At 28.9% G+C, this 25,339-nt stretch overlaps 1 protein-coding gene across 2 annotated transcripts in view; it reads left to right on the top strand.

Moving 5' to 3' along the window:
- The window catches only part of LOC107447151 (rho-related GTP-binding protein RhoN), a 65,790-nt gene that overhangs the window by 24,898 nt on the left and 15,553 nt on the right, over nucleotides 1-25,339 (top strand). For both annotated transcript variants that reach the window (XM_016061991.3, XM_016061990.3), the window contains exons 3-4: nucleotides 15,275-15,362; nucleotides 20,381-20,490. In XM_016061991.3, the coding sequence (XP_015917477.1) occupies nucleotides 15,275-15,362; nucleotides 20,381-20,490 (198 nt within the window). The remainder of the gene's footprint in view (nucleotides 1-15,274; nucleotides 15,363-20,380; nucleotides 20,491-25,339) is intronic.

The following is a 25,339-nucleotide window of genomic DNA, read 5'->3' as shown; positions in this document are numbered from 1 at the left end:
AGCATAGTATTGACAGAGCCTTCGGAAAACAACCTAAGAACTTTACTTGATCTCGAAAATTGAATTTATTGAAAGGTATCACAATAGACTTTACAATCTAGCCCAAAATAACAGGTGGTGTGGAACATTATGGGTTTCACACTTCAAGAGAGGAAAAGTTCGAGGACAATTCGCAGCGTCTGCTTTAATTAGTATGCGGATGGTACGCTTGACCTTTTCCTTCTTGTTTTCCCTAAACTCCTACTTTCGAATTACCCAGCTTCTAAATATGGAAATTCTTTCATTTCACCACAGTAGTGGAATTTTATTAGAGAATTAAAAAAAAGAAGTGGGCCATTTTATTGTCCCTTCAAATATGCCACTCGATAAAAATCTCTTCCTGATTGGAATCTGATTTACGTTTATTTTTGTAATGGTGTATCGTTTGGCGCCGTAAGTGTGACTGATAGCTGGATCATTTTAAAATAATTATTTGCAGTTTGATTTGAACTTATTTTTTATCCAGCTACGCATTTTATTTACTTCTACGCCTATTATTTTTTCTTTGCTAAACTTAAAGAGTAGGCAGTGGCGGATTTAGTAGAAAAACAAACTCTTTGTTTTTGGAACATTGATAAAATGGAATCATATTTAGGCATACTTCGGATTTTTTTCTAAGCCACTTTGGTAAAAGCTAGGATTTTCAGACTTCGGGTTTTTACTGTAAAGAATTTTAAAAGACCGAAGTTTGTTAAATATGCATCTTTTGCATGGTTAATAATCAAATTTCTTCTATCTTCGACCAACAATCTAAATAATAAGCTGCATTCTTTATCACAGAATTCATCAAAATCGACCAATTTCTTCTGCTCACAGAACTGCAGTTTTACGCAGAGCAAAGCATCTTGAGTCGTGTACCACAGCTTTGTAGAGATCGTCTACGACGCTGCGTACATTGTAAATGGTTATGATTTTGTAGTCCAAGTTAAAATTATACTTGTATTCCATTACCTTACGTTAGCTTTTTTAACGTATGGATTTTTGCGAAATCTCTTATTTCTCCTTATATAAGTTTCATATTCGCGGTTTTGATATTTTTCATTTCACCAGAACAGCGCATGCGCAATTACTTAAAAAGCTTGCGTACGGAAGCTATTGTAAATTGGCAAAATCTCCCTATTATTTAATTATTTTACTTAAGGGAAATGAACATCAATTTTAATGTTGGATTTGCAGTTACTTGTAATAAGGTACTAAAAAAATAGTATACCCTTTTTGTTTTATTTAGAATTAACAGTAGAAAACATTGCGGTTATGCAACTTTCTTTGGGAGGTGATTTCATTTAATCCGCAGCTCTGATTAAACGATCCCGATTAATCGAACGTATGATGTTCCAAATTTTACATTCTCTTGAAGGGCGGAGAAAGCATCTCTGATTGTCCTCAACTCAGACTTGCTGATGATTAATCGAAAATCAATTTCATTGAGTTAATTTATGCCTATATTCATTTCGATTTCTGTTCATTCAGATTTCTTTGTAGACAAATCTCAAGCGGAAACATATTTTCGAATTTCAGAAGTACCTGGAAACTTGAAGCTTTGCAATAAGTCAAGGCACTGTTTCTGCGTTCATTATGATGAACCAAAGGGCCATTTCGAATTACCTTAAGTGCAGTAACTATCCGTATGCACATACTTTATTATTTTTTTTTTATGAATGATCCTACAATAAAGCTGAGAAATATAATTTTTCGCTTCGACGAATTGCTCATCATTTTTTAAGTAAAAACTATTAATAAAAAGAATTCTGTGACATCATTGAAAAAAAATAACAAAGCTATTTTTATATTTAAACTGCAACTTAAGTTTCTATTTCTTTTCCACGTGCTGGAGTTCATTCTTAGTTTTCCACCGGAATAATAAAGCTTCCGCCCTGTCTTAAGACTCGCTTGAAATCCTTTTAGAAAAATAATAGCGAAAAGAAAAAAAACTAAATTTACTACACCTCCTTAAAAAGTGAAGGATTAGATAGTCGGCTTCCAACTACATTTTTTTTTTCTTTCATAGCTTTGTGCAAGTATAAATATAGTTATTAAGGCATTCCTGTGTAGCTTAAAAAAGCAATGTACCTTAAAATGTTTAAGGATGTGAATCCGTAAGAAAAGTTTTCGTTACTTGGACCAGTTGTTGAACCTTTCTTTCTGTTTGGTTTGCTGCTTGGTTCTCTGCAGTGTACAAATTTTTTTTGCTACCGAAAAAAAATCTGTTCTCATTCGTGTAATTAAAAGATAATAATAATAATTTATTACCCCATTCGTGCACAATTTTGCATCTTGCAATAATGAAAATAAATGCCATTGGGGGTTGGGTAAGTATTGTTATTGGAAAAAATTTAAAATAAGTGGACATTTTTTTTCCTCTTTTTTTTAACCCTCAAACGCAGAATTTTCATTAAACATATTTTTACTTTGTTCTTCATTTCGTATTAATTTAGGTTAAAATAAGTGAAAAATAAATTTTATTTTAAAAATTTAAGGTTGGGAAATACAGCATGGGACGCCGGTGTCTCTTTTTTGCATTAAAGTTAAAATCTTCCAAACACGGCTCACTTCCAAACAATAATTTTTCGAATTTGCAGCTTCAAGAAAAACAGTTTCTCGATGAAATTTTTTTCGGACTACTTTTTTTTTTAGATTTTACATTTTAGTACAAATAAAATTCCGATAATCTGGCAGATTTTTTTAGTATTTATTGGGCTGTTTTTTTATAATTGAAAAATACCGAAATACATTTTTACTTGTAATTAGAGCGCTAGAAAAAAAATATATATACAATATGTATATATAAGGGACAATGGTGTACCGTCTGCGCCGAAGTGTTAACCGCCTTGTTAGTAAAATAAAATCAGAACTGCCTTGTTTTTAAATATAAATATAGATATATTGCTAATATCTAATAATAGGTACGATTGTTTTGCATCATAAATATTTATTATTTTAATGGGGGGGGGAACTCTCCTTTAAAATGAACTCTTAAAATCGGACACGTTTACGGCATTTATTTCAATTTTTAAATTAAATTATTTATAAACTCAGTGAATGAGTGACGCTGCAATTTAGTATAGACATATATTCTATGTCTAAAGTTTTTTTGTAGTTTCTTTAAAAAGAAGTCATGTCTTTGTAAAGCTATGCACCGTAAATCTAGCTGATATCCTATGCATTATTTTTGCAATCAGACTGCCAAATTTCAAAATATTTTAAGTTGTTTTTCCCGAACAATATTATTTTTCTTCATCTGAAGTTCGCAGTTATCAACTACTGTATTTTCATCATACTTTATTTTTAATTCATATTTGCCTAGCGTTGTTTCAAAAGGTTAACTCTTATTATTTCTTTAGAAAAGTAAAAAGGGGTTACAAAAGTATTTCATTGCTAGCACTTGCTCGCAATGTATTAATATTACAGTGCTGATGCAAAGGATCCTCAGTGGTAGACGGATCATGGGTTAGAATCCCCTTGCCTTCGGGCTAACCGTGAGAGGTTTCTGTGATTTTTCCGCTCCAGTAAAGCAATTACGGGTAAGTTCTATAAAAAAAAAATTCTTCACAAAAGCTAGTTTGTCCTTCACGAAGGCTAAATGCTTGATCATGGATAGCCCTTGTCTTCCGAGTTGGGTTCAAAATTACAAGGCTATGAAGTTGGAACATTGATAGTAGTATACTCAAAATTAGATCGGTTGTTCAAGGCCGGTTATAAGATAATATAAAATACATTAGTATTCAGTTGCGGTTGCTCAGGGATTAGAGCTCTCGTCTCCAAATAAGATGACACAGGTTGAATTCTCAGCGATGGCTGGTTGATAGGTTCTTCTCTCAAAATATATTAATATAATAGTGCTGCCGAAAAATGTCTTCAGTGGTAGACGGATCATGGTTGAGAATCTCCTCGCAGTCGGGCTAACCGTGGGAGATTTTTGTGGTTTTTCCTCACCGTGTAATGCAAATGCTGATTGATAGGTAAATAAGTAAATAACTTCAAATAAGTTCTCTACGAAAGTAAGTTTGTGTAAGATAGGGAGTTCCCTTTTCTTTTGAGTCGAGTTCAAAATTACAAGACTGCGGAGTTGAGTATTGATAGTCTTAAATCTAAGAATGGATCGGCTGTTTCACGCAGTTTATAAAATGGAATCTATATTAATATGATAAATATGTATGGTGAAATCTGTAGTGAAAGTATTGTGTATAGCACTCGATTTAGTGTTAAGTAACATAAGGAAAAAACCACTTGGTTTAAACAAACATTGATAAAGGCAACTTTTGCTTCGCAGTAGGCTGCAAGATTTGTAGTTCGGTATTAATGTGTAGAAATGGTAACTAATGTAAACGCAATAAAACTAGATTAACTATTCTTTATAAAACTACCTTATACTCACTTGAAACAAATTATTTTTCGAATGTATAATCTCTTTCCTTTTTTTTAGAATTTTTTTTTAATTAATTGAGATATGATTACTGGTCCTAAGAACACCTAATTATCTCCAGATGTCAGGATCTTTCTTTTTTGAAAAAAAAAAGAAAATGCATACAATATTTTAAAAAATATAAGAGAACCTAGTGATATACAAGTATCCGTTATCTCAAAGTGCGATTGCATCTGTGTTTGCTTAAACCAATACGATATTTTTTTCTTTTTTCAAAGTAAATAAATAAAATTAATTAAAATAAAAAATACACGTGTATTATCATTCTGTTAATTAAATTTTATCAATCCATTAAAAAAAAATACTTGTTTTTAATGTTATTGGCCACAGCGTGTCTAGCATAATACGTCTCGCTCGTATCTATACAGAAAATTCTTAAACACTTGTTTTATTTTAAACACACTAAAAAACTTCTCTCTTGAGTTATTTTCTTTAAAAAAAATTAAATAAAATAAGAGCCTAGTGATATACAAGTATCCCTTATCTCCAACAGTTAAGTCGTGAGCTTAAAGGTGTCCCAACTTAACCTCAAAATCTTCATTTTTCAAGAGCACCACTGATGGGCAACAGTTTACGAACACACGAGTTTAGTTGTTCACCGCGACATCGTCTTTAACCCTTGTTGCAGTAAGATCTTGAGTTATGAGCCTCTCTTGTAGTATCGGTGTTTGTGATTATTGAGATAGATGTCCCTTAGGAATGGAATTTTCATCCGCCGCCCACACTTTGGTTTTTTGCCTTCTGCAACCAGATGGTTATCATTTTCTTCTAAACAAGTGGCTGAAGTAAAAGTGATTTTCTTCATAAAATATAGCTTTGTACTTGATGGGTGCGGTTAGATTAAAAGACAACTTTGTTTGGTTGGTGAATCTTACCTCTTCTGAGAGAACAGCGTTCTTATAATAGTCTTTTACTAGTTCAAAGACTTTCTCGATTTACAGTTGAGCTGTTCGCCACAAAAATCGATGAACTCAACTTTTTGAAATATCGTAAACTTAATTGTCAACGAAATTGGGTTAGTCTTATCTTTTCATGTTTACTTGAATGCTCCGGCCCTGCTCGCTCCTCTCTTTTATATCTTGATTGTTCCTCTCCCCCTTAAAAGTCGATATTTTCTTCACAGTCAAAGAACATTTTGTTAATGAAGTTTGTAATTATTAAATGCTGGAACGTTTTGTTAATATGTTCGAAGATTATCTGAATTTGAAAAGTGATCAGCTGCATTTGAGAAAAAAAAAGTTAGGAATACCGATTGCATTATAAAAAAGAAGAAAATTACTTTACTCGTTAATGGGACTTACTTCATTACAGCAGTACTAATAGCGTTTTTTAAACGTTGAATGTCAAGATTTATATCCGGATATATTTGACTCTCTTTTTTTTCCTATCGCCATTAACTCAAGCGCGAGTTTATAATTTCAGAAAATATCTCAGGATAAATAAATAAAACTCCTACTGGAAAGATACTTGTTATTTTAAGCAAAAAAAGTGAGAAAAATAATACTGCAATTCAAATTAACTCTTTAATATTTTAAATTCCTGACGAATTTAGTGTGAGTTTTAGTAGTAATTTTCTTTAGACATTTTTCAACAGCTCGGTGGAAAAAAAAATAGAGGAAACCTTGCTAACGAGCTTCATACTCAAATAATTTATTCAAATTAATTGAAAAGTGCATAATCTTCGCTTTCCTTGGATGTGGCATTCACAGAATGGGTAAATGGCTTAGAGATCGGTATTAATAATAATTTAAACATTAAGTTTACTAATAATACAGTAATTTCAATTAAAGCTCTTTCTTGAAATTGTTCTTTCTTGATTCATATCGTGATTTAAACACTTATATCGTAAATAAAATGGACGATCTTAGATACACGAGTAGATCAGATAGATCGTGATTGCTAAGTTTGAACAGCAATTCCCTCACCTTGGCCTGGATAACCAATGATTTATGAACTTAATAATTTGCTTTTCTTTTTCTCGACATGTAATAATAACTTTTGTCTCCTCTTTAAGCTACTGTTACTGATTCAAATAATTAGTTTAATCTTCACTTACTTTTAATTTACTTTTAATGAAATGTAGGTAAGAAACTAAGAAGGTATTACAAATAAATTTTTTAGCAAACAATTTAAAAGTAACATTGTAGATGTCTTAGATTGAAATACAAATTTTTAAATTCGCATAAGAACCATTTATTTTCATTAATTTATTTCATTACTGCCAATTTTATTTTCCTGGAAAAAAAGAATCGCATCTATATTTTTTTATTTTCAATTACATGAAATTGTAATGGTGACCCATGTGGCAGAATTTTTTCGGGCTTTCTGCGACAAACTTCCCTAGCACTAATATTTTACTTTAAGATACTTTTAATTATAACAATTACTAATTTAAAGTAACAGAAACGTTGTGTTTACAGAAGAAAGTATAGAATAAAAATGTATAAAAAATTTTAATTGTAAAAGTAATATTTTCTTAATTCTAATATTATATGCGATTATATTATTCTAATATTAGTAGGCGGAAAAATTCACTAATTATTTCCTGTTTCGAATTTTGTAAATCAATACACAAATTAAAATTCGTAAATAAATTAAACGATAGTAAATTAAAATAAAAATCGTAGTCATAAATTATAAATCGTAAAATTGTAATTTGGCAGCAACTGCCGAAATAAAGATCACGAATCATGTAAATAGGACTCTTTAAAAATGAGATTCTCAAAAAGTTTATTTAAAATATAGATTTCTTTGAAGGGGAAAAAAAAAACGAAAGAAAGAACATAATTTCTAGAGCGAAATATCTTTTAAACTTTCGCGATTTCTTAAATTTTTATTTTAGATTATTAATTTGAAATTTCAGCTGAAGCAGGGGTCTGTTTAGAAGAAATTTGGGTCCGTTAACGGACCCTTCACAAAATAATTTATCTGTTAATCGAAACGAACTAAGTTTCCCTAAGTTCGTTTCAGAAAATATTTCTGTTACAAACATCGTGTGCACATTCTTATTGATATTAAATGATATTTTTTTGTAAATAAATAACTGATCCATTTATATTTATTCATAAAATTAATTAATAGAATATTATGTAGATAAAAATTAATTTCTGGAAATTTTTTAAATAAAATATTGTTAATTTAAGAATTGTTTATTTAAGTTACTTAATGCGTAACACATTAAAAGTGATACATAACTAAGTTGTGTTATTTAAAATATGTATGTTGAAAATATTAAAAATGTGTGTGATTTTTTTTCCATTATTCGTCCGAAATTAATATTCTACGTTGAGCAGTATAGACTAAATACCAAATATTTGTATGTTGCATCTCTAATTTAGTAGAAGCAATTGTTGTAGCAGAATCTTGTATCTATTTACAATTTAAAAACTTCTTTAAAAGGTTTTTAGCAATTTTTGCAACAACAGGACCATATTTGCACAAATTCACAATAGCAGGACCCTGGTAGAAAGAATGTGACTTAACGCTTATTTTATATTCACAAATTATGAGTAGTTTTTTGACAATTTTACAAAAACAGTACCTTTCACAAAATGTCTGGACAGACCCCTGGCTGAAGCCAGTCATTAAAGATTTTTTTTAAAAAAATCTCAAATGACAATTCCTCTTCCTCTCGGACAATTTCCTCTCTGATGCGCAAGAAAGACATCTTTGAAAAAAAATTGCAGAAAACAAAAACTTTTTTCAAGAAATTATGCAGAAAGGAAAACCAGAAATTTCCCCTTTCTGCAAAAGCTATGTAACGTTCTGCACAGAGTTGGTGACATTTGTGTTTATTTAGTTCACCTTGTAATCACAAATATTATTTTTTCTTTCTTCCTTAAAAAAATATTTCAATCTAATACCGTATTAAAAAAAGTATTTTTCTGAAAAATTTTGGACGTTTTGTTTTATTTAAACCAGGTCGGTTCAAAGGTTTATCCTTTCTTGTATTATCTTTATTCAAAATTTCAGTGACCTAATTTTATTTTTAATTCCAGTTTTCACGATTGTCTTCTGTCATCTTGTATTTTTTTTAATGTGCCTTTCATTAAAAATATTTAAAATAAAAATCACCTACTTACACACAAAAAACAACTACGACGATCTAGATTTTTTTAAATTTGGTTTTTTTTCCCCCATTAAACGTTTTGTTAGATAAACATCTCATATATCGAAGATTTTTTTTTTTTTTTTTTTTTTTTTTTGTATTTTAAAATTTTATTTTCATTTTTGTAGCAAATTAAATCCATCATTTCCTCACTTATTTTATTCGAGCCTGGCAAAAAACTGGTTTTCTAGAAATGATCGAAAGAAGTTTTTTTTTTTTTTTTATATTAAAATGTTTATAACTCAAGCTATGGTTGTCATATAATAGATGAAAAAATAAAAACTTGAATAAAAAGTTTTTATGAAATATGATAAACGCATAATGTTGATACATCTTTTAAAAATTTTTTTTAGTTAATATATGATTGTTTGTTGAATTAATTGGATTTAAAAATATTTGCACCACTACGACAAGTATCTTGAACAATTGAAACGCGTAAACAATTGAAAAAATAATAAACCATATAACCTTGTGATGTTTTCAAGAGTTGGTACATTAAAAAAATAATGTTTTTTATTGTCACTTAAAATATTGTAAAAGGGTAAAACTTAAGCTCCGCGGCTGGCAGTTCTGATATTAAATTCTGAAATCTCTTTTTTTAATTCGAGACAGTTTCTCTTTAATGAATGATTTATAAGGTATAATGAGAAATTATTATCCATTAACTGATGTAGAGTAAAATCATGTGACCAATCATGTAATCTCTCTGAAACCCATAATTTGGCGATTTAAATTGGCGCCTTAGATCTTCAGACTGTTTATTAGTTCACTGGTTTTTTGACTTTTGTGCTCATTTTTTCTTCTTCTTTTCGTTATTCAATCTCGAGTTTGTTTTCTTCTTAATCTTTCCTTTTCAATAACAGTTATTTTTACAATGATTAATCGATAACTAGATTGCGCAATAAACATTCACGTTGGCCTTGATGGTACGTTCGAATGTTGGATGCAAAATAAAAAAGGGGCTTTTAATTGAATTTGTACTTTGACCATGGTATTTTTTATATTACATTTAGCACTTAAAACAATTACTTTTTTTATTAGTAATATTTTCAAACTTATTACCATCAGTCTGTATGCATAATTAGGAAATGTGCAGAAAATTACTCAGGTTGAATGAGTAATTTGCTTAAACTTAATACAATAAATCTTTAATAAGTAACGTTTTTAAAAAGTGCTTAAAGGTGCTTATTTTTGATTTTCGTTTTTTAAAAGCCCTTAAAGGTGCTTTTTTTCACTGGGTGTTTTTAAAAAGTGCTTAATTTTCCCTTTTTCAAAATGAGATTTTTCCATTACTATGTTTATTTTCGCATCAAATTATGCAAAAAGATACAGTTCAGATTGTTCTATTCAACGTTTTCACAATTAATTCATCCCCAATCTATTTCTGCGTATTGTCAGTCCGTGGCGTATGACATAATTTAAAATTTCATGATTTTTGCCAATTGTCAAAAACAATGCCAAAAGCTCCTTTTTTTTTCTTTCTCTTTTTTTTCTTTTTTTTTTTTTTTTTACACAAAACCGGATAAAACCGTCTATTGTCAAAAACTTTCCAACCCTGCCTAGTTATAATATTTTTTTAGGTGCTTAAGAATATTTTTTGAGTTCTTGAAAAGTGCTTAAAAGGTGCTTATATTCTGTTGAATAATTTGGCTACGCACCCTGAGTAACTATAAACATTGCTTACCGTGGCTTTATTGCTAACTTTTTAAATAAATCAAGCTAATTGAATAATGAATAATATATTTTCATACTAGCCTAAAGCTGGCTCATTAGATTTAAACTTTTTTTTTTCGTGCAAAAGAATTTAAATATATGTTTTTAGGTACTAATATTAAACAAATTTTGATTTTTCAAATTCGAATATCTAAATTTCAGATTGAGAAATAATCGTCAATAAAATTTATATGAAATGTGTCATTTAAGTTGTTCCGGGATCTGCAAGAAAAACTTAAATTTCATTAACTAGTAAGCACATTTTCAATTTTAACATAAACTTCAAATTAGGTCTTTATGTAAATTTCGAGTAAGATTAAGATTTTGATTTTATGTATTGTAAGTTTATATAAATATGCTTTTTTTACCCTTATTTTGCAATTTAAAATTACAATTTCGAACTTGGAAACTAAATTTGTTTATATTTGTATCCATAAAAAAATTAAAATTTGCATTTTTGTCCTTCTTCATCAAAAGAAACTTCGGGATCGTTTTAAGAACGTGAACTTAATTTTAAAAAAATTGGAATTTTAAAAAAATTGGATAAATATGTGACCACAGTTGCAACTTTTTTTCTTTAAAAAAAAAAAAGTTCTATGTTATACATCTTTAAAGATAGGGTAAGAGAAGATGTTTGCTAATAGCGTACTTTTGCTGACAAATGAGAAGGTTGATGCATAATCATCACCCGAAACATGTTTACGTAATATTTGAGCAGCAACATTCAGCAAAGTTAAATGCTTCAAAGAATTAGCATGCTTTGTGAATCATTCCAAACAACTGAGTTTTCAGAATTCAACGTGTACTGATCATGTAATAAAATAATTAAATTTTTTCCCTATTCTCTTTATTCTAACAAAACACATAAAACATCCCAACATTTACGTTTTGCTTTAAAATACTCAAAGCGTGAGAAACTTTTTTCCCTGGAATTGTTGGAAATTTGACATCAAAATATATTCCATCACTTTTTATTCTCGTCCTTTTCAAAAAAAGATCTTTTGTTCGATTTCAGCGATGCGTTGCTACTTAAGAAAAGAGAAAGTTCTAATTGGAAATTCAATATGAAGCCTCATCTGTGTAAGAGTGAAAAAATAAAGTTAAAAAAACTGGTTTTTAATTGGTAGCCTTTCTATGTTTTGTTTCGCTTCCATTTGCTCTTGCTTTAGAAAATTAATGGTTTATTACTCACAGAACTCGTTTTTCTCTTTCATAAGCTAGTTCTTTCTCTAGATCTAAATAAAAAAAACTCTTTTTGAATTAAAGACAATTAAAAAATGATTCAGTGCAGTAAAACATTATCGTCTGCACGGTTATTAACTAAAGGTATCGCTATGACGTCAATGTTTTAAATGAATCGGAATTCGTTCCGTATCTCGCTTTTAATTAAATGCTCTAATCGTATGAGTTAGAATCTATTGATTAGATTGCCCATCTTCCAATTATATTCAGCGAATGAAGTAAGGGGATGATATTGCTCTAAGCCAGGCTTATCAAGCTTGTGGGGATTTCAAGATTAGACTAAGAAAGGTTCTCAGTTCACGTATGGTTTCTGGCAACTTGTAATTATGGATTGCTTCTACTTTTTGGGAAAGGGGCTTGGATCCTTCCGAACTGATTTCATATCCCAAAAACTCCAATTTCTCCACAGCAATGACTGACTTGGAGATATTGATTCTGAGGCCATATTTATCTAATTTATCAAAAAGTTGTTTTAAATGAGATTGATGCTCTTCTTTGTTTCGAGATGCCACTAATATATCGTCTAGATAAGGAAAAACGAAATCAAGTCCACACAGAACTTCATTTATGAAGCGTTGAAACGTTGAAGGTGCATTTCTGAGGCCGAAACTCATAACGTTGAATTCAAAGAGTCCGAAAGGGGTAATTATTGCGGTTTTTTGTTTGTCCTCTTCATTTATAGGAAGTTGATAATAAGCTTTAAATAAATCGAATTTAGAAAATACTTTGGTGTCTTTTAAAATATGATGGAAATCTTCGATTCTTGGTATTGGATATCGGTCTGGTATTGTTTGGTCGTTTAGTCTTCTATAATCTCCACATGGTCTGTAAGACCCATCCTTCTTTTTAACCATATGTAAGGGACTTGCCCAGGGCGATTTTGAAGGTCTAATAATCCCGTTGTCTAGCATGAATTGAAATTCTTCTTTGGCTATTTTCAATTTTTTTGGATCTAATTGTCGTGCCTTAGAAAACACAGGTTTTCCCGTTGTGGCGATAAAATGTCGAATTTCATGTTTAGCATCACTAATTAATAAGTTTGGCTTAGTTAAATTTGGATATGAAGAGAATAATTCAGAAAACTTAGAATTTTTATCCATAGTGGAAATTCTTTCCGTCATGCATATTGGAGAAATTTCTCCTTTAACTATTAAATTGGTTACTCCATCAATTAATCTTTTTTCTTTAATGTCAATTAATAAATTAAACTTATTAAGGAAATCGGCCCCTATTATTCCTTTATTAATTTTGGCGATAATAAATGGGAAATTAAATGAGCGGCGAAGTCCTAAATCAACAGTTAATATTTTGATTCCATAGGTTGTAATCTCGGATCCATTTGCTGCATATAGTTTAAAATCTTCTATTGTTTTATTTCGAGTGAGAGTTGCAGGTATGAGACTAACATCAGCTCCTGAATCAATTAAAAATCGTAAACCTGACTTTTTATCCTTTACAAATAATCGGAACTGGCGGCTTTCATTAACATCAGCAACAGTTGTAGCCGCTAATCCTGTTGCATCATGGAGTTTTCCGACTTTTCTCGCCAAGCACATGGTGAATAACATTTCTCAGGTCGGCAACGATTACCAAATTTAAAATGATAGTAACAATATTTACCTTTCCTATTGAATGCTTTTATTGAATGACTGCGACTTCGAGATGTATTTCGGTAATTATTTCTAAATTTAGATCTACTACGGTCATTTATTTGCAGTGAATCAATTTTCTGTTCTAATGCTGCTATTCGTGCAATTAAAGCATCATTGTAGGTAACATTTGGTGAAACAGTACATATTTCTTCCCCAGTTTTCATTTCGTGAATTTTATCCGCCATCGTAGACAGTTTATCTAAACTTTCTTCACTGACAAGCAGAATATTTCGTATAAAATTCGGCATTTTATCAAGCCATAAAGATTTTAACACTTTTTCTGAAAAATCGTCTGCTCCTAAATTTTTCATTTTTTGCAAAAGTTGGCTTGGCTTGTAATCTCCAAGTTCTAATCCTGTAACTAAGCGCTGAATTCTCTTGTTTTCGCTTTCCTTAAACGTATTTAAAAGTCTTTCTTTCGCCAAGGTATATTTGTTAGGCTTAGTGTCTTTAATAATGTCCCAAATATTTTCTACATACTTCGGTTCCAGTTGGGATATCAAATAATTAAATTTGGTTTCTTCAGTTGTGATCTTATTTATTTGAAACTGTGCTTCTACTTGGTAAAACCAAATGTCGGGTTTCTCTCTCCAAAAAGGTGGAATTTTAATGCTTACTTTATTAGCTTCGGCGTCCATGACGATCGTTGCTTCGATCTTTTCACTGTTTTTTGTAGCCATGTCAAAAATCCGGGTCACCAGTTGTACGCAACAGAGTTACAGGATAAAAAATGATCAGCAGACATTTTTTAGAACACTCATTTTTTATTATTATTTTTTGATCTGTTGCCATTCGCAACTCTCATAAAAGTAATATGAATAGTCATGTGACATATGATGTTCCTACAAGCTCTATTCCATATCAGAACGAAATATGTTGAGTTTTGTTTATCATGCCGCTGGCCCAACCACCCTAAATAAAATCTCCACCTAACAACGACATTTTTTAAGCTTGAAAATACACTCAAATTATAAAAATGGCAATTTATGCAGTTAGAAATATTTTTTGATAGGTATAATTTTCTAGTTAATAAATTTTTTCATAGCTTTGGTCATACTTTTACCAAAATGATTAATCAAAGATGATTAATTTCTTCAATAAACTAAATATTTTTCATTAAATTTTCTTATTAATTTCTATTAAAAATAAATCTCTTTAATTGTCTTTTTTTACTAAATTTTTAAAACAGATTGCATTTATTTATTTATTTATTTATTTTTTTTTTTTTTGCAATTTTCATTAAAAAATAGTTATCAAAAATTCAATAAATGTGTTAATGTAACATTCATCAATCAAAAATCTTTTTAGGCGTTTCTAGATTGTCTTGGTAACGTTTCTTTTAAAACCCAAAGTCTTTATTTTTTAAATAAAAAAGTAGAAGCAATGAAAACTAGAAATACTAAAAATATTTAAAAAGAAAAAAAAGAGTAGTCAAGATAATCTTTTACCTTGACTACTTGGCGAAAAGTATATGGTTGTATTTATGTCAGTTGTACAATTAAATTAATGTAGTTTTTACAATTAAACTCGCCGGCTGCTAGTTTATAAGAAAACTAAATCTACTAAAAACTTGTCTTCAGAATTCTATGTCTCCCGGCAAAAAAAATTTAAAACCGATTATAAAACAGCTTTTTATATATTTATTTTTTTAAATCTTTTAACGGTTAGTTAAAGACGTTAGTAACTTTCTTAGTAGCCCTATTGTTTGTAGCCTTAGTAGGTTTCAAAGCTTTATTACCCATTGGCAAAAAGGGTGTTGTTTTGGGTTTGATTGCGTGTGCACCTTATTTTGACGTCATCACACTTTTCAACTGTGTTCAAGAGTAATAGTAAGAGCATTTGAATTATTTGTCTCCTCTAAAGCCAAGATTATTCTTAAGATTCTTAAAATTATAGCTTTGCTTCAAGCACATGGCCCTAAAACCTTGCCTTTTTTTATGAGCTTCGAAAAACCATGTTTTAGTTAGAACTAATATGTGACGGTTATCCTTATTACAAATGGAGATTTATTATTTTTAATTTCATTTAATATTTTGTTTATTTATCTTGAAATATTTATTGTGGGGTTATGAGATCATTTATTTTATTTTCTTTCAGATATATACTCCTACAGATTTCGAAAGAGTTTCGGTAGAACATTTAGTAGGTGATTATAATGTTCAACTTACGCTATGGGACACATCGGGTAAGTTAAGAAAATATATTTAGTGTTCATTGCATTACTGTTATTCCATTTATTCGTATTTGTTATCCTTTATTATTGATGAGGAACAGCTTTGTGAAGTTTTTCATTATTGTTTATAGGAATTTTGACGGCATATGATTCGCAGCGACTTATTAAAATTATTTAGTAAGCTCGCTTTTTATAGAAATCAGTTCTTTTTTTTTAATGATTTATCTTTAAAGTAGCGATATTAATTTATTATGAAAAGATATTATAATTACGCTTGGTGCTTTATATTTAGTTGAACTGCTTCTTATTTTTAAGCTAAATGTTTCAACGTGCTTGAAAACTGAAAGTTTTTTTTTTAAATAATTTTCTATAAACATTTTAAACTTTAAAATAGCTAAATAAAATTTTGATATTAAAAAAAAATAAGAATGATAGTCCTATTTTATATACACAATTACTGTGCAGTAGATAAATTGTAAAACAAAGTTTAAGATGTATATTTTAATCAAATAGCGTAATTTTTATAAAATTATTGGAGATTAGCTCATATCAAGTGTGTTCCTATCTCACAAAGATATAAAACAGCTTGATATTGCTTTAAAAAACAAATACGAAATAATTTTTTTAATACTACAAATATGGCGGAAATAAGAATTTTAACGTATATGAATTCAATTTGAAGAAGAAAATTCAAATTCATATTTTTTAAATATTTTTTTTTTATGAACTTGAATTTATACGTGGCATCTCTTTCATTTGTAAATATTTTTTTCAAGTAGAATAATAAATGGGATTAGAGATAAAAATAGCCTTATACACAATTATTCATTTAAATTATGCTGCATATAATTTATTTAGAATTTCATGTTTTGAAAATATCAAGGATTGAAATTCACGAAGACATTAATTTTTTGAAATGCGTCATTAATGATTTTACTCAAGAAATTTTCAGAATTTTTGATTTCGGCACTCAATCATCCCTGAATCTGGTTAAGTTAGATTAAACGCAGATATGATAACAAACCCTCTATATAAAATTTTATTTTACGAAAAACAATTTAAAAGTTAGGAATCTTTTGTTTGTTTCAAACAGAACTATTCAGAATTTTTAAAAGATGAATTTATATGCGATACACTTCACTATATTAAATATTTGGCAAATATGTATCACATATGCGGTTATGAGATCATATATATTATATAGGATGAGTTATATGGGTGCGCAAATATTAAACCATCTTAACTTTCAAACTTGTTAACTGCATTCTAACTCTTTTATGTATCGTCCAATTTCTTGCCAAACTATTTCATTTAGATATTTTCAGAATTTAACTTAAAACTAGTGTAAATTTTTTCAAAAAAAAAAATTTGTTTTTACATGGTTGCAAATACTTAAAGGAAATATTCCATCAACATTGTTGAGGGCAAAATGTTCCCTTTAGCCCCTTCCACAAGTGTAAGTTGATACCCCCTGTCTGCTTCGTTTTCCTGACGATATTCTCCAGACTATTTATTTACAGGCGGAAAGAAGCTTTGCAGACGACAACAAGGATGTACGGAATTCGAAGAATGTGATAGGGGGAAGATGCCGTATTCGACATGTTCCCTCATGTATTATTACTATTATTATTGCCTTGCTGGCGTTATTTGGTGGTGGATAGGAATGGAAAAAAAATCCACTGTAGAAATTCTTTGGAATAATCCGAAAACTTGTCGGTTTAAAAATATAAAGCTAAAAGAATGCCTTGAAAAATAGGGAGATGGTAAATTTCCACAGCCAACAAATAAAATTGGGTTAATCTTTATTTATGCCCCGTTAAACAATGTGTCATTGTCATGTTCACTGAGGCATGTCAGGGGGGCGCTAGTAATTTTCTTTTTATTGATATTCTTCGCCTTGGAATTTTTTGCTCTTTCACTTTTTTTATTCCCCTAACCCTTCTAAAGGGAAAGAGAATATTCGGAATTAGTAATACTATTGCTTGTGTTTTACAATTTTTAATTTCAGGCTTACAGTTTTCTAAATCTTTTCGTTTATAAGAAATGTTTTTTTTTACTTTAAAATTTACTGAATTTAAGTTACGTAGTAAATTAAGAAAAAAATATTTCAATAAAAAAAGTTTTTTTTTTCTTTCTTTTCATTATTATATAAAACGCTGTTTTTATATTTTTTATGAAAGCTTGACTGTAATCTTAAAATATTGTACCTTTGTTTACGTATGGGAAATAATAAGTAAAAGAAAAAAAATTTAAAATACAACAAGAGCCTAATTGCACTCATAAAATATACCTTTAAAACATTTTTTCCTTTGAAACCAAGAGGACTCTGTCCCAGACTTCTAGTTTATTACATTTGTGCCTTAAATTACTCGGAAACTCGTTTTTCCCTAAATCGTGCTAGACTTTTTCCTTTTTGCTGAAAAATTTTAGTTTTGATTGCAATATTTCAAAAAAAGAAAAAAAACTAGATTCTCTTAGCTGCTTCCATTTTATGAACCATTAATCTTAAGCAATCAACTGTTCCTTTTATTTTTGCCTTTTAGTTTACAGCATTGTTTGGTTTAATTAATACTTGTTACGTACGTAACACCGCAATCCCCCCCCCCTAGTTTGGCTGACTCAACAAAGCTTTTTCCCCTAAAAGGCGATTCAAATAATCCAATCTATCCACTCAGATAGAGTTAAAAGCTGCAGCATCGATTGAATAAAATAATATGATACAGTAGTTTTGAATGTAAGATCTAAAACTCCTTACGATCACATCTCTGTAATTTATTAAATAAATATTCATACGAATCCGAGGGTATGTGAACTTTCTAATCACTCGCAACCATGTTTTTGATAATACTTACTCTCCTATCTCCTTATCAGCCACATCATGCAAATCGTCCTCGTATGAAATTAAGTAACAAATTTAATTTTTTCACCCTCGAAATTTAATCGTTGTAAACAAGCGAGTTTTCAATGATGTATTACGACCATAATCATTTCAATACTTTCAATTTAAACAATTATTTCTATCATCAATTAGAAGAAAATTGATGTAATAACACACGCTGGCTTTACACTTTGTACTTAACCTAAGTAATGTATGTGTACTGGCATCACATTAGCTCTGTCAACTAAGAATAATTAATTTGTTAGGAATTTTCTCTAGCAAGAGAGTTTAAATCCAGTGTCAGTCTTTTTTTTTAAATGTATTATTTTTTTTATCTCTCATGCGAAAGTGATTTAAAGGTTATTAAACTGCTAAAATCCGTAATTAACCTGTTCGGAACTAGAGCTTAAAAATCCCCTCATTTGTGAAGTCAATCGCTTTCTACATTTTTTTTCTTTTTATTGTAAATACAGAAAAAAAAAACTAATGATTAGTGTTATTTAACACTGGAATTATCTTTAATGATTATTTAAACTTATAACGTGAAGTAATCAACTAAATTTAGAGCGGTAAAATGTAATTGAGCATTAGTGATGCACGATTTAATATCAAACGATTTTCCCAAGAGTAGTTCAGAGTTTCCTTTGCGGAAATGGCAATCATGTTATTATTTTAGTTTAATAGCACTTAATTTATATTAAGTCATAGTCATTAATGTATAACATGAGTTAATCTTTCAATTATCTTTGTTTGTTCAAATCTACTTTGGAAATTAAATACAATGAAAAAAATAATCCAATTTTTTCGTGATGGTCCGTAAAAAGAAATATATACAATTTTTTTTTTTTTTTTAATTTTATTTATTTATTTTTTTTTTTAATTATTTTTTTTTAATTCGTTATTAATAAAATAATTGCATAGAATTTAAAATGGATAAAGATTTAACAATTTAATCAGACAAAGGAAGAAGAAAAAGGATTGGATTTTTAATCTTTTATAATTTGAATATGAGAAATTAGCTCCTTAAAAAAAGGATGGGGGGGGGGAAAGGAGCTTCTTAATAACTTTTGATGCAATTATGGGATTTTCACTTATAAAAATACAATCTAAATGATTCATTGACGAATCTTAATTATGCTAAAACATTTGTGTCGATAATATTTTATGTTACAAAATCGTACACAAAACGCTTTATTTTTTTTTTTTTATTTTTTTTTATTTAAACAATGTATTTTTCTACGGACTTAATTCGTGACCCTCAGATAAGTTTCTTGAATGTTAAAATAATTGTATGTATTGTATAATAATTGTAATTCATGTTTAATAATTGTATGAAAAAGAAAAGTTGTATCTTTTAATTGTTCATTTCTCAAGAACTATGTATTTGGCCTTTTCTGTTCAAATTTTGGATTTTGTCATTTAAAATTACATAATTTAACAAGATGTAAAAATTTGCATACATTTTAATTTAAAAAAATTTCTTGACCATTATTAAAATGAATTAATAATAAATAATTGCATTAATTATTATATTATACATTGATTTTTTTTATATATTAATTTTTTACATCTTTGTATAAACGAGTTTTTAATTATGTGACAAAATCATTTGATCGTTTTAAAGAGTTTCAGAAATATGATGAAATATGTAAAAAGTTTATATTAAAGGGCCTAAACTTTTAACCGCCCTCCTGCCAAAAATATTTCGACTGAACTTTCCAGATTGCGAATATCAAAATCAAAATTCTAATTTTGTCAACAAAAAAAAAAAAAAAAAAAAAAAAAAAAAAAAAAAAAAAAAANAAAAAAAAAAAAAAAAGATTAGTCCCTCAAATCATTTGGATTGCATCTTATTGCATAAATATCCAATCATTAGATAAAAAGTTTCAGACATAATATACATACATAGTTGCATACATAATATTAGTACATAAATATCCAATCATTAATTAAAAAATTATTTAGATAAAAGTAAGTTGCTCGTATTTTTATTTTGCGCATTGTGCATTTTAAAATCTTGTTTCGAAGATAAATACATTTAGTTTCCAAATGATTGAAATATTAAAACTATCCTACTTGTTTCGAATTTGAATTACATAAATATGTAGTATTTTCCTTTTGTCACTTACTAAATTTTTTCGTTCTATTCCAGGTGCTAGTGCCTATGATACTGTTAGACCTTTGTGTTATAAAGATGCCCGGGCATTTCTACTTTGTTTCGACATATCTTCACAAGTTTCATTTCATAATGCTTTAAAAAAGGTAAGCTATTATTTGTTTTCATGTAAATTATAGCAGAAACAGTGAAGAAAACTTATTAACTGATACTAATAATAACAATGCAGATGAATGTTAAATAAATAATCCCAAGAAACTGAAGTGGTAAGATATTGATTAAAAATTTCTTTCGATTCAAAAATATATAAATTGGAAAAACAGTCGACATGTTTATATCGTTAAAAAACAGGCACCAGAGCTCTTGAAACTTGTCGACTGTTATTTCCAATTTATAAATTTTTGAAGCGAATCAAGTTTTTAATCTAGTAATACAGATGAATGTGTTTTCCATAAAATTGATTCAGCATTTTATCTTAGCAGAATCTGCATATTAGCTTGGTAATGTGAACATTTTCTTTCGAGCTTTAGCGGTAACATAATTATGAATGTTTAAAATTTTAGAAATATAATTTTATTAAACGTTATCAAATAAATTCTTTCGACCATTTTAATATTTTTCTTTTAGTTATGAATAAATAAAAAATCGATTTCATTGTTAAGTTCTCTATTGTTTTACTTTATTTAAATTTAAGATAAGTTTTTATTTATTTTAAATCGTTAAAATGCAAACGATTCCTTTCCTAAAAAGATTAATAATTCATAAATGGTGGCAATAAAATTTCATGCTAAACTCTAAATGTATTCTAAAAAACTAAGCAATAAAGAAAAAGACTACCTCGTCAAAATTCGGTAAAACAATACTTTCAAACAAAAGGAATTCTTATTTGAAGAATTCTTAGAATTCCTCGTATAAAAACAATTTGACAGGAGCATAAGTATATGTTGTATTCACTGACCTACTTGTTTTCTTCTTCATAATGGACGAGTTATAGATTTTTAAACTTTCTCCTAAACTCAACTTCCTGTTTTTACTTTTAGTAGAATTTTAATTATTTTTCAAAGCTTGTTTGGCAATACTAATTACTTAATTTACTTTTTTGTTCTTTAAATATTTTTTGGCTTAAATAAGAATGTTCTAAAACAGTGAATAAATATACTAATTTAATGCTGGCTTTCGGACCACTAAAATATAAGAGGGCTTATTAATTTGAAATCGCTATTCAAATTATTAAAAAAAAATTCGAATTCATTTAAGGCAGGACATCTGTTTGTTTGTTTTTTCCAGTTGTTTGCACTTCTAATAAGAAAAACAATTTTATCGAAAAATGTAGACATGTATTAATGGTTTTTTAAAAAAATTATTCTATTTTCTTTAATTTCATAGATATTCCTATATTTATGATTTAGCTTTTATCTAAAAGCGTATGTGCTGTCGTAACAAGTAAAAATTTCTTTTTAATTTTATGTTTGATTTTTATAATACCGTGGAATAATAAAATAGATAACTAAAATGTTATGTAAGTGCTAAATAAATGTAAAAAAGAAAAACGTTTTTTTATCTGGCATCGTTTACTTGAAGGCCGCATGTTTGACACATCTGTTTTTCACATTAATATCGAAATGATCAATCAAATTCTCTGGACTGTTGGGTTATGTAAATGACGAAAAACAATCAAACTGTTTTTCTTAATTCACTTCACTTCAAGAACGGCTGCAAACGACAATAATAAAAAAAGTGGATTAAAAATGGCACCAGGGGTATTGGAATGAGGAATAATCAGCTGTAATGGCGGAAGTAAAACAAATGTAAATTTACACTGCAAAGACTGACCATTAAAATACTTGACAGATGATTATCTGTTGCCCATTGTCGCCACATGAATCCTTCCAAAATAAGTTGATCATTTTCTGCATGGCTGGAGATACCAACATAATGACCTTCATAATAAATATAAAGCTGTTAAATATTATAAGAAAAAAAAAGTCTTAGTTTGTTTTTCTCATTAATAGATCTTATGCTTTACGTTACATAAATGTCTTTTTCTTTTATCTTTTATAGTGATATATGCAAGCGTAAAGCTTGTTTTTATGACTATTTGTTGCAGGGCGTCGTAGTGTTTTATTAATAAACAAAAAGTGGGGACGATTAAATTCCGTGATTAACTTTTCACTTCTAAACTGTTCTTATTGCTGAAAGTTATTTCTAATTAATTCTGTCTCTTAAATTTTTTCTAACAAATATGTTAAAATTAGCCGTTTTCATTTTATAATTGTTGTTTTAAGGGACTTTCTGGACTATCTTGATTTTGGTTGCGACCAGTCGACCTGTCGCTATGTTTTGCGACAACTTAAGTGAACAAGAATAAAAATGGTTTTAAAGAAAAAAAAATATTTTTGACTACGCATTCGAGTTTTGTTTTATTTTCTAGAAATCTGAAATTTTTGTGTAAAAATTGTGTGCAATTCAATATAAAACGTGGAAATTAATCAATTTTCTAAAATCCCACTTGATTGTAATAAAAAAAAAGGCCTACATGAAAAATTATAATGCTTTAACACTTGTTAAAAGAAATTCTTAACACTAGATTATATCACTAAATCTGTGTTAATTTTTTCAATTTATAATCATTTAGTAAAATAGTAATATCATAAATACTTTTATAAGTAGGAATTTCTTGCAGGTAACTTAATGAAATATCTTTATTACCTAATAAAGCTGCTAGTTGCTTGTAAATAATTTTTTTCTATATTTGATAATATGACAATTGCTTTACAATATCTTGAAACCTTTGACTTTCTGCCAAATTTTTTATTTCTGTCATTATTTTAAAAAGAACTAATAAAACATATTTTTAAGAAGTATAAAGGAATTATTTTAAAAACAATAACAAGTTTTCTTTGTTGTGGCAAATTTAGTATCCCTTTATTGAAAAAATAAATAAAAAAGTGGAATGAAGTGTAAATTTTCAGCATTTGTACTTAAACACAACGCAAGCAATGGTTGTAATTGTTCGATTTTTATACTCTGAAATGCACCATAAACGATTTGTAATATTCTTTCAAAAGTTCCGATAAACAAACTGAAGCAAATATTTTCATACAGATATAATAGTTTGTTTTTACGAATGTGTTATGTAATACTATTTCTGAAAAGAACCTCGCGATTTGTTTTCAGCTCAGATGAACCTGCAAAACAAGTCTGGTATTGCGAAATTAAACGATAAAGCTGCTCAATTATCTTTCCAACTGAGCAAATATAAAATATTGAAACATTGTGTTCCATTCTAATTTCGGAGAGAGAAAAGAAAGTTTACTTGAATAATTAGTTTCGGACTATGTAATATAAGTACTTCAGGGGTCTGTTTAAAAGAAATTTGGGTCCGTTAACAGACCCTTCACAAAATATTTTTTCATAAAAACGGACCCTTCACAAAATAATTTATCTTTTAATCGGACCCTTCACAAATTTGTTTATCTTCATTATTGTTTTGTTAATCGAATTCATTGTCGCTTCCCAGGAAGGGGGAGAAAGACTGATGTAAACGAACTAAATTTTGTCTTTGACAGACGCTTCTCCCTTTATTCGCCCGAAATGAATATTCTGCAGTATAGGCTAAATACCAAATATTTGTATGTTGCATTGCTAATTTAGTAGCTGCAATTACTGTTTATTTTTTAAAATTTAATTTCTTTAATTATAATTTTAAAGTGTTGAGCATAATCTTGTATGTCTTTACAATTTAAAAACTCCTTGAAAAAGTGTTTTTGCAATAAAGGACCCTATTTGCGCAAATTCACAAAAGCGGACCCTGGTTGAAAGAATGTGACTTAACGTTTATTTTATATTCCCAAATTAATAACGTTTATTTTATTTTCACAATTTTACAAAAACGGACCTTTCACAAAACATCTGGACAGACCTCTGTACTTAGCAATAGAAACTATTCAATATGAATATACTTATAAACTATATACTTATAACTATATACTATACTTATTAAATATACTTATAAACTATTCAATATGAAAACACCCTAACCATGTTTTTGATGAAATTCCTATTAAAGTTTGAGTCAGAGATTACTTAATTACTTAGGTTATCCGCTCTAACATTTTAGGGGTCTAACTAGTACGGGCAAAGTGGTAAGCGTACCATTTTCTGAAAAAAATGGATGCTCAAATTATCACGAAACTTTTTTCGCTTTTTGACGTAACTGTTTTCTGGTGGTATATGCTCGAGCAAAAATTTCTTCTTTAAAGAAATATTTCGTCGTTCTCTTTTTTTCCCCAAAATATAAGAAAAAAATATCCTAATGCCTAATGTATATAACATTTCTAATAATCAATTTATCGTGGTCACCTTATACTGCCGTGCAAAAGAAAAAAAAATAAGCGACATAAAATTCAAAATTGAGATTTGTATATATTTGGTATCTCTGTATGATAAACTACATTGTCTTATCGAGAAGCACGATAGATTCCAATTCTCTCATTTTTTGAAATTTTTCAATTGCACTGCAGTATAGGTGGATCAATACAAGGAAGGACAGATAGAACAGATTAAAATCACACCTATGCCCGAAGCAGGATTTGAACCTGAGATCTTCTTCGTATGAGGCCGACTCCTTAACCAAAGTACAGACCAGTCAGCTCAATTCGTCGCTTTATTTTCGATAGTCTAGTTTTCAATCTAGTTTCGTCATTTACAACAGTTAACGATTTCCCACAATGCATTACGATGAGGTTTCGAGTTGAGGAAACGTTTTTGTCATATACTTGAGAGTTCGTGTTGCGTCCCAAATCACGTGATTTAATGACGAAATAATTCTTAAAATTAACGAAATACTGCTCAACGATTGTTGACTTGTCAAAAGTGAGAGTTATATTTCTGAGAGTGTAATGAAGACATTTTTAAACTTCATCTCCAGGATTAATTTTAGGAGTATTTTGAGTCGATTAAAGGATCTTTCAAAAAATATTTTATGGCTAAAAC

Source organism: Parasteatoda tepidariorum, chromosome 10 (assembly GCF_043381705.1).
Source record: "Parasteatoda tepidariorum isolate YZ-2023 chromosome 10, CAS_Ptep_4.0, whole genome shotgun sequence".
NCBI lineage: Eukaryota > Metazoa > Arthropoda > Arachnida > Araneae > Theridiidae > Parasteatoda > Parasteatoda tepidariorum.
This window is presented reverse-complemented; position numbering and strand designations above follow the sequence as displayed.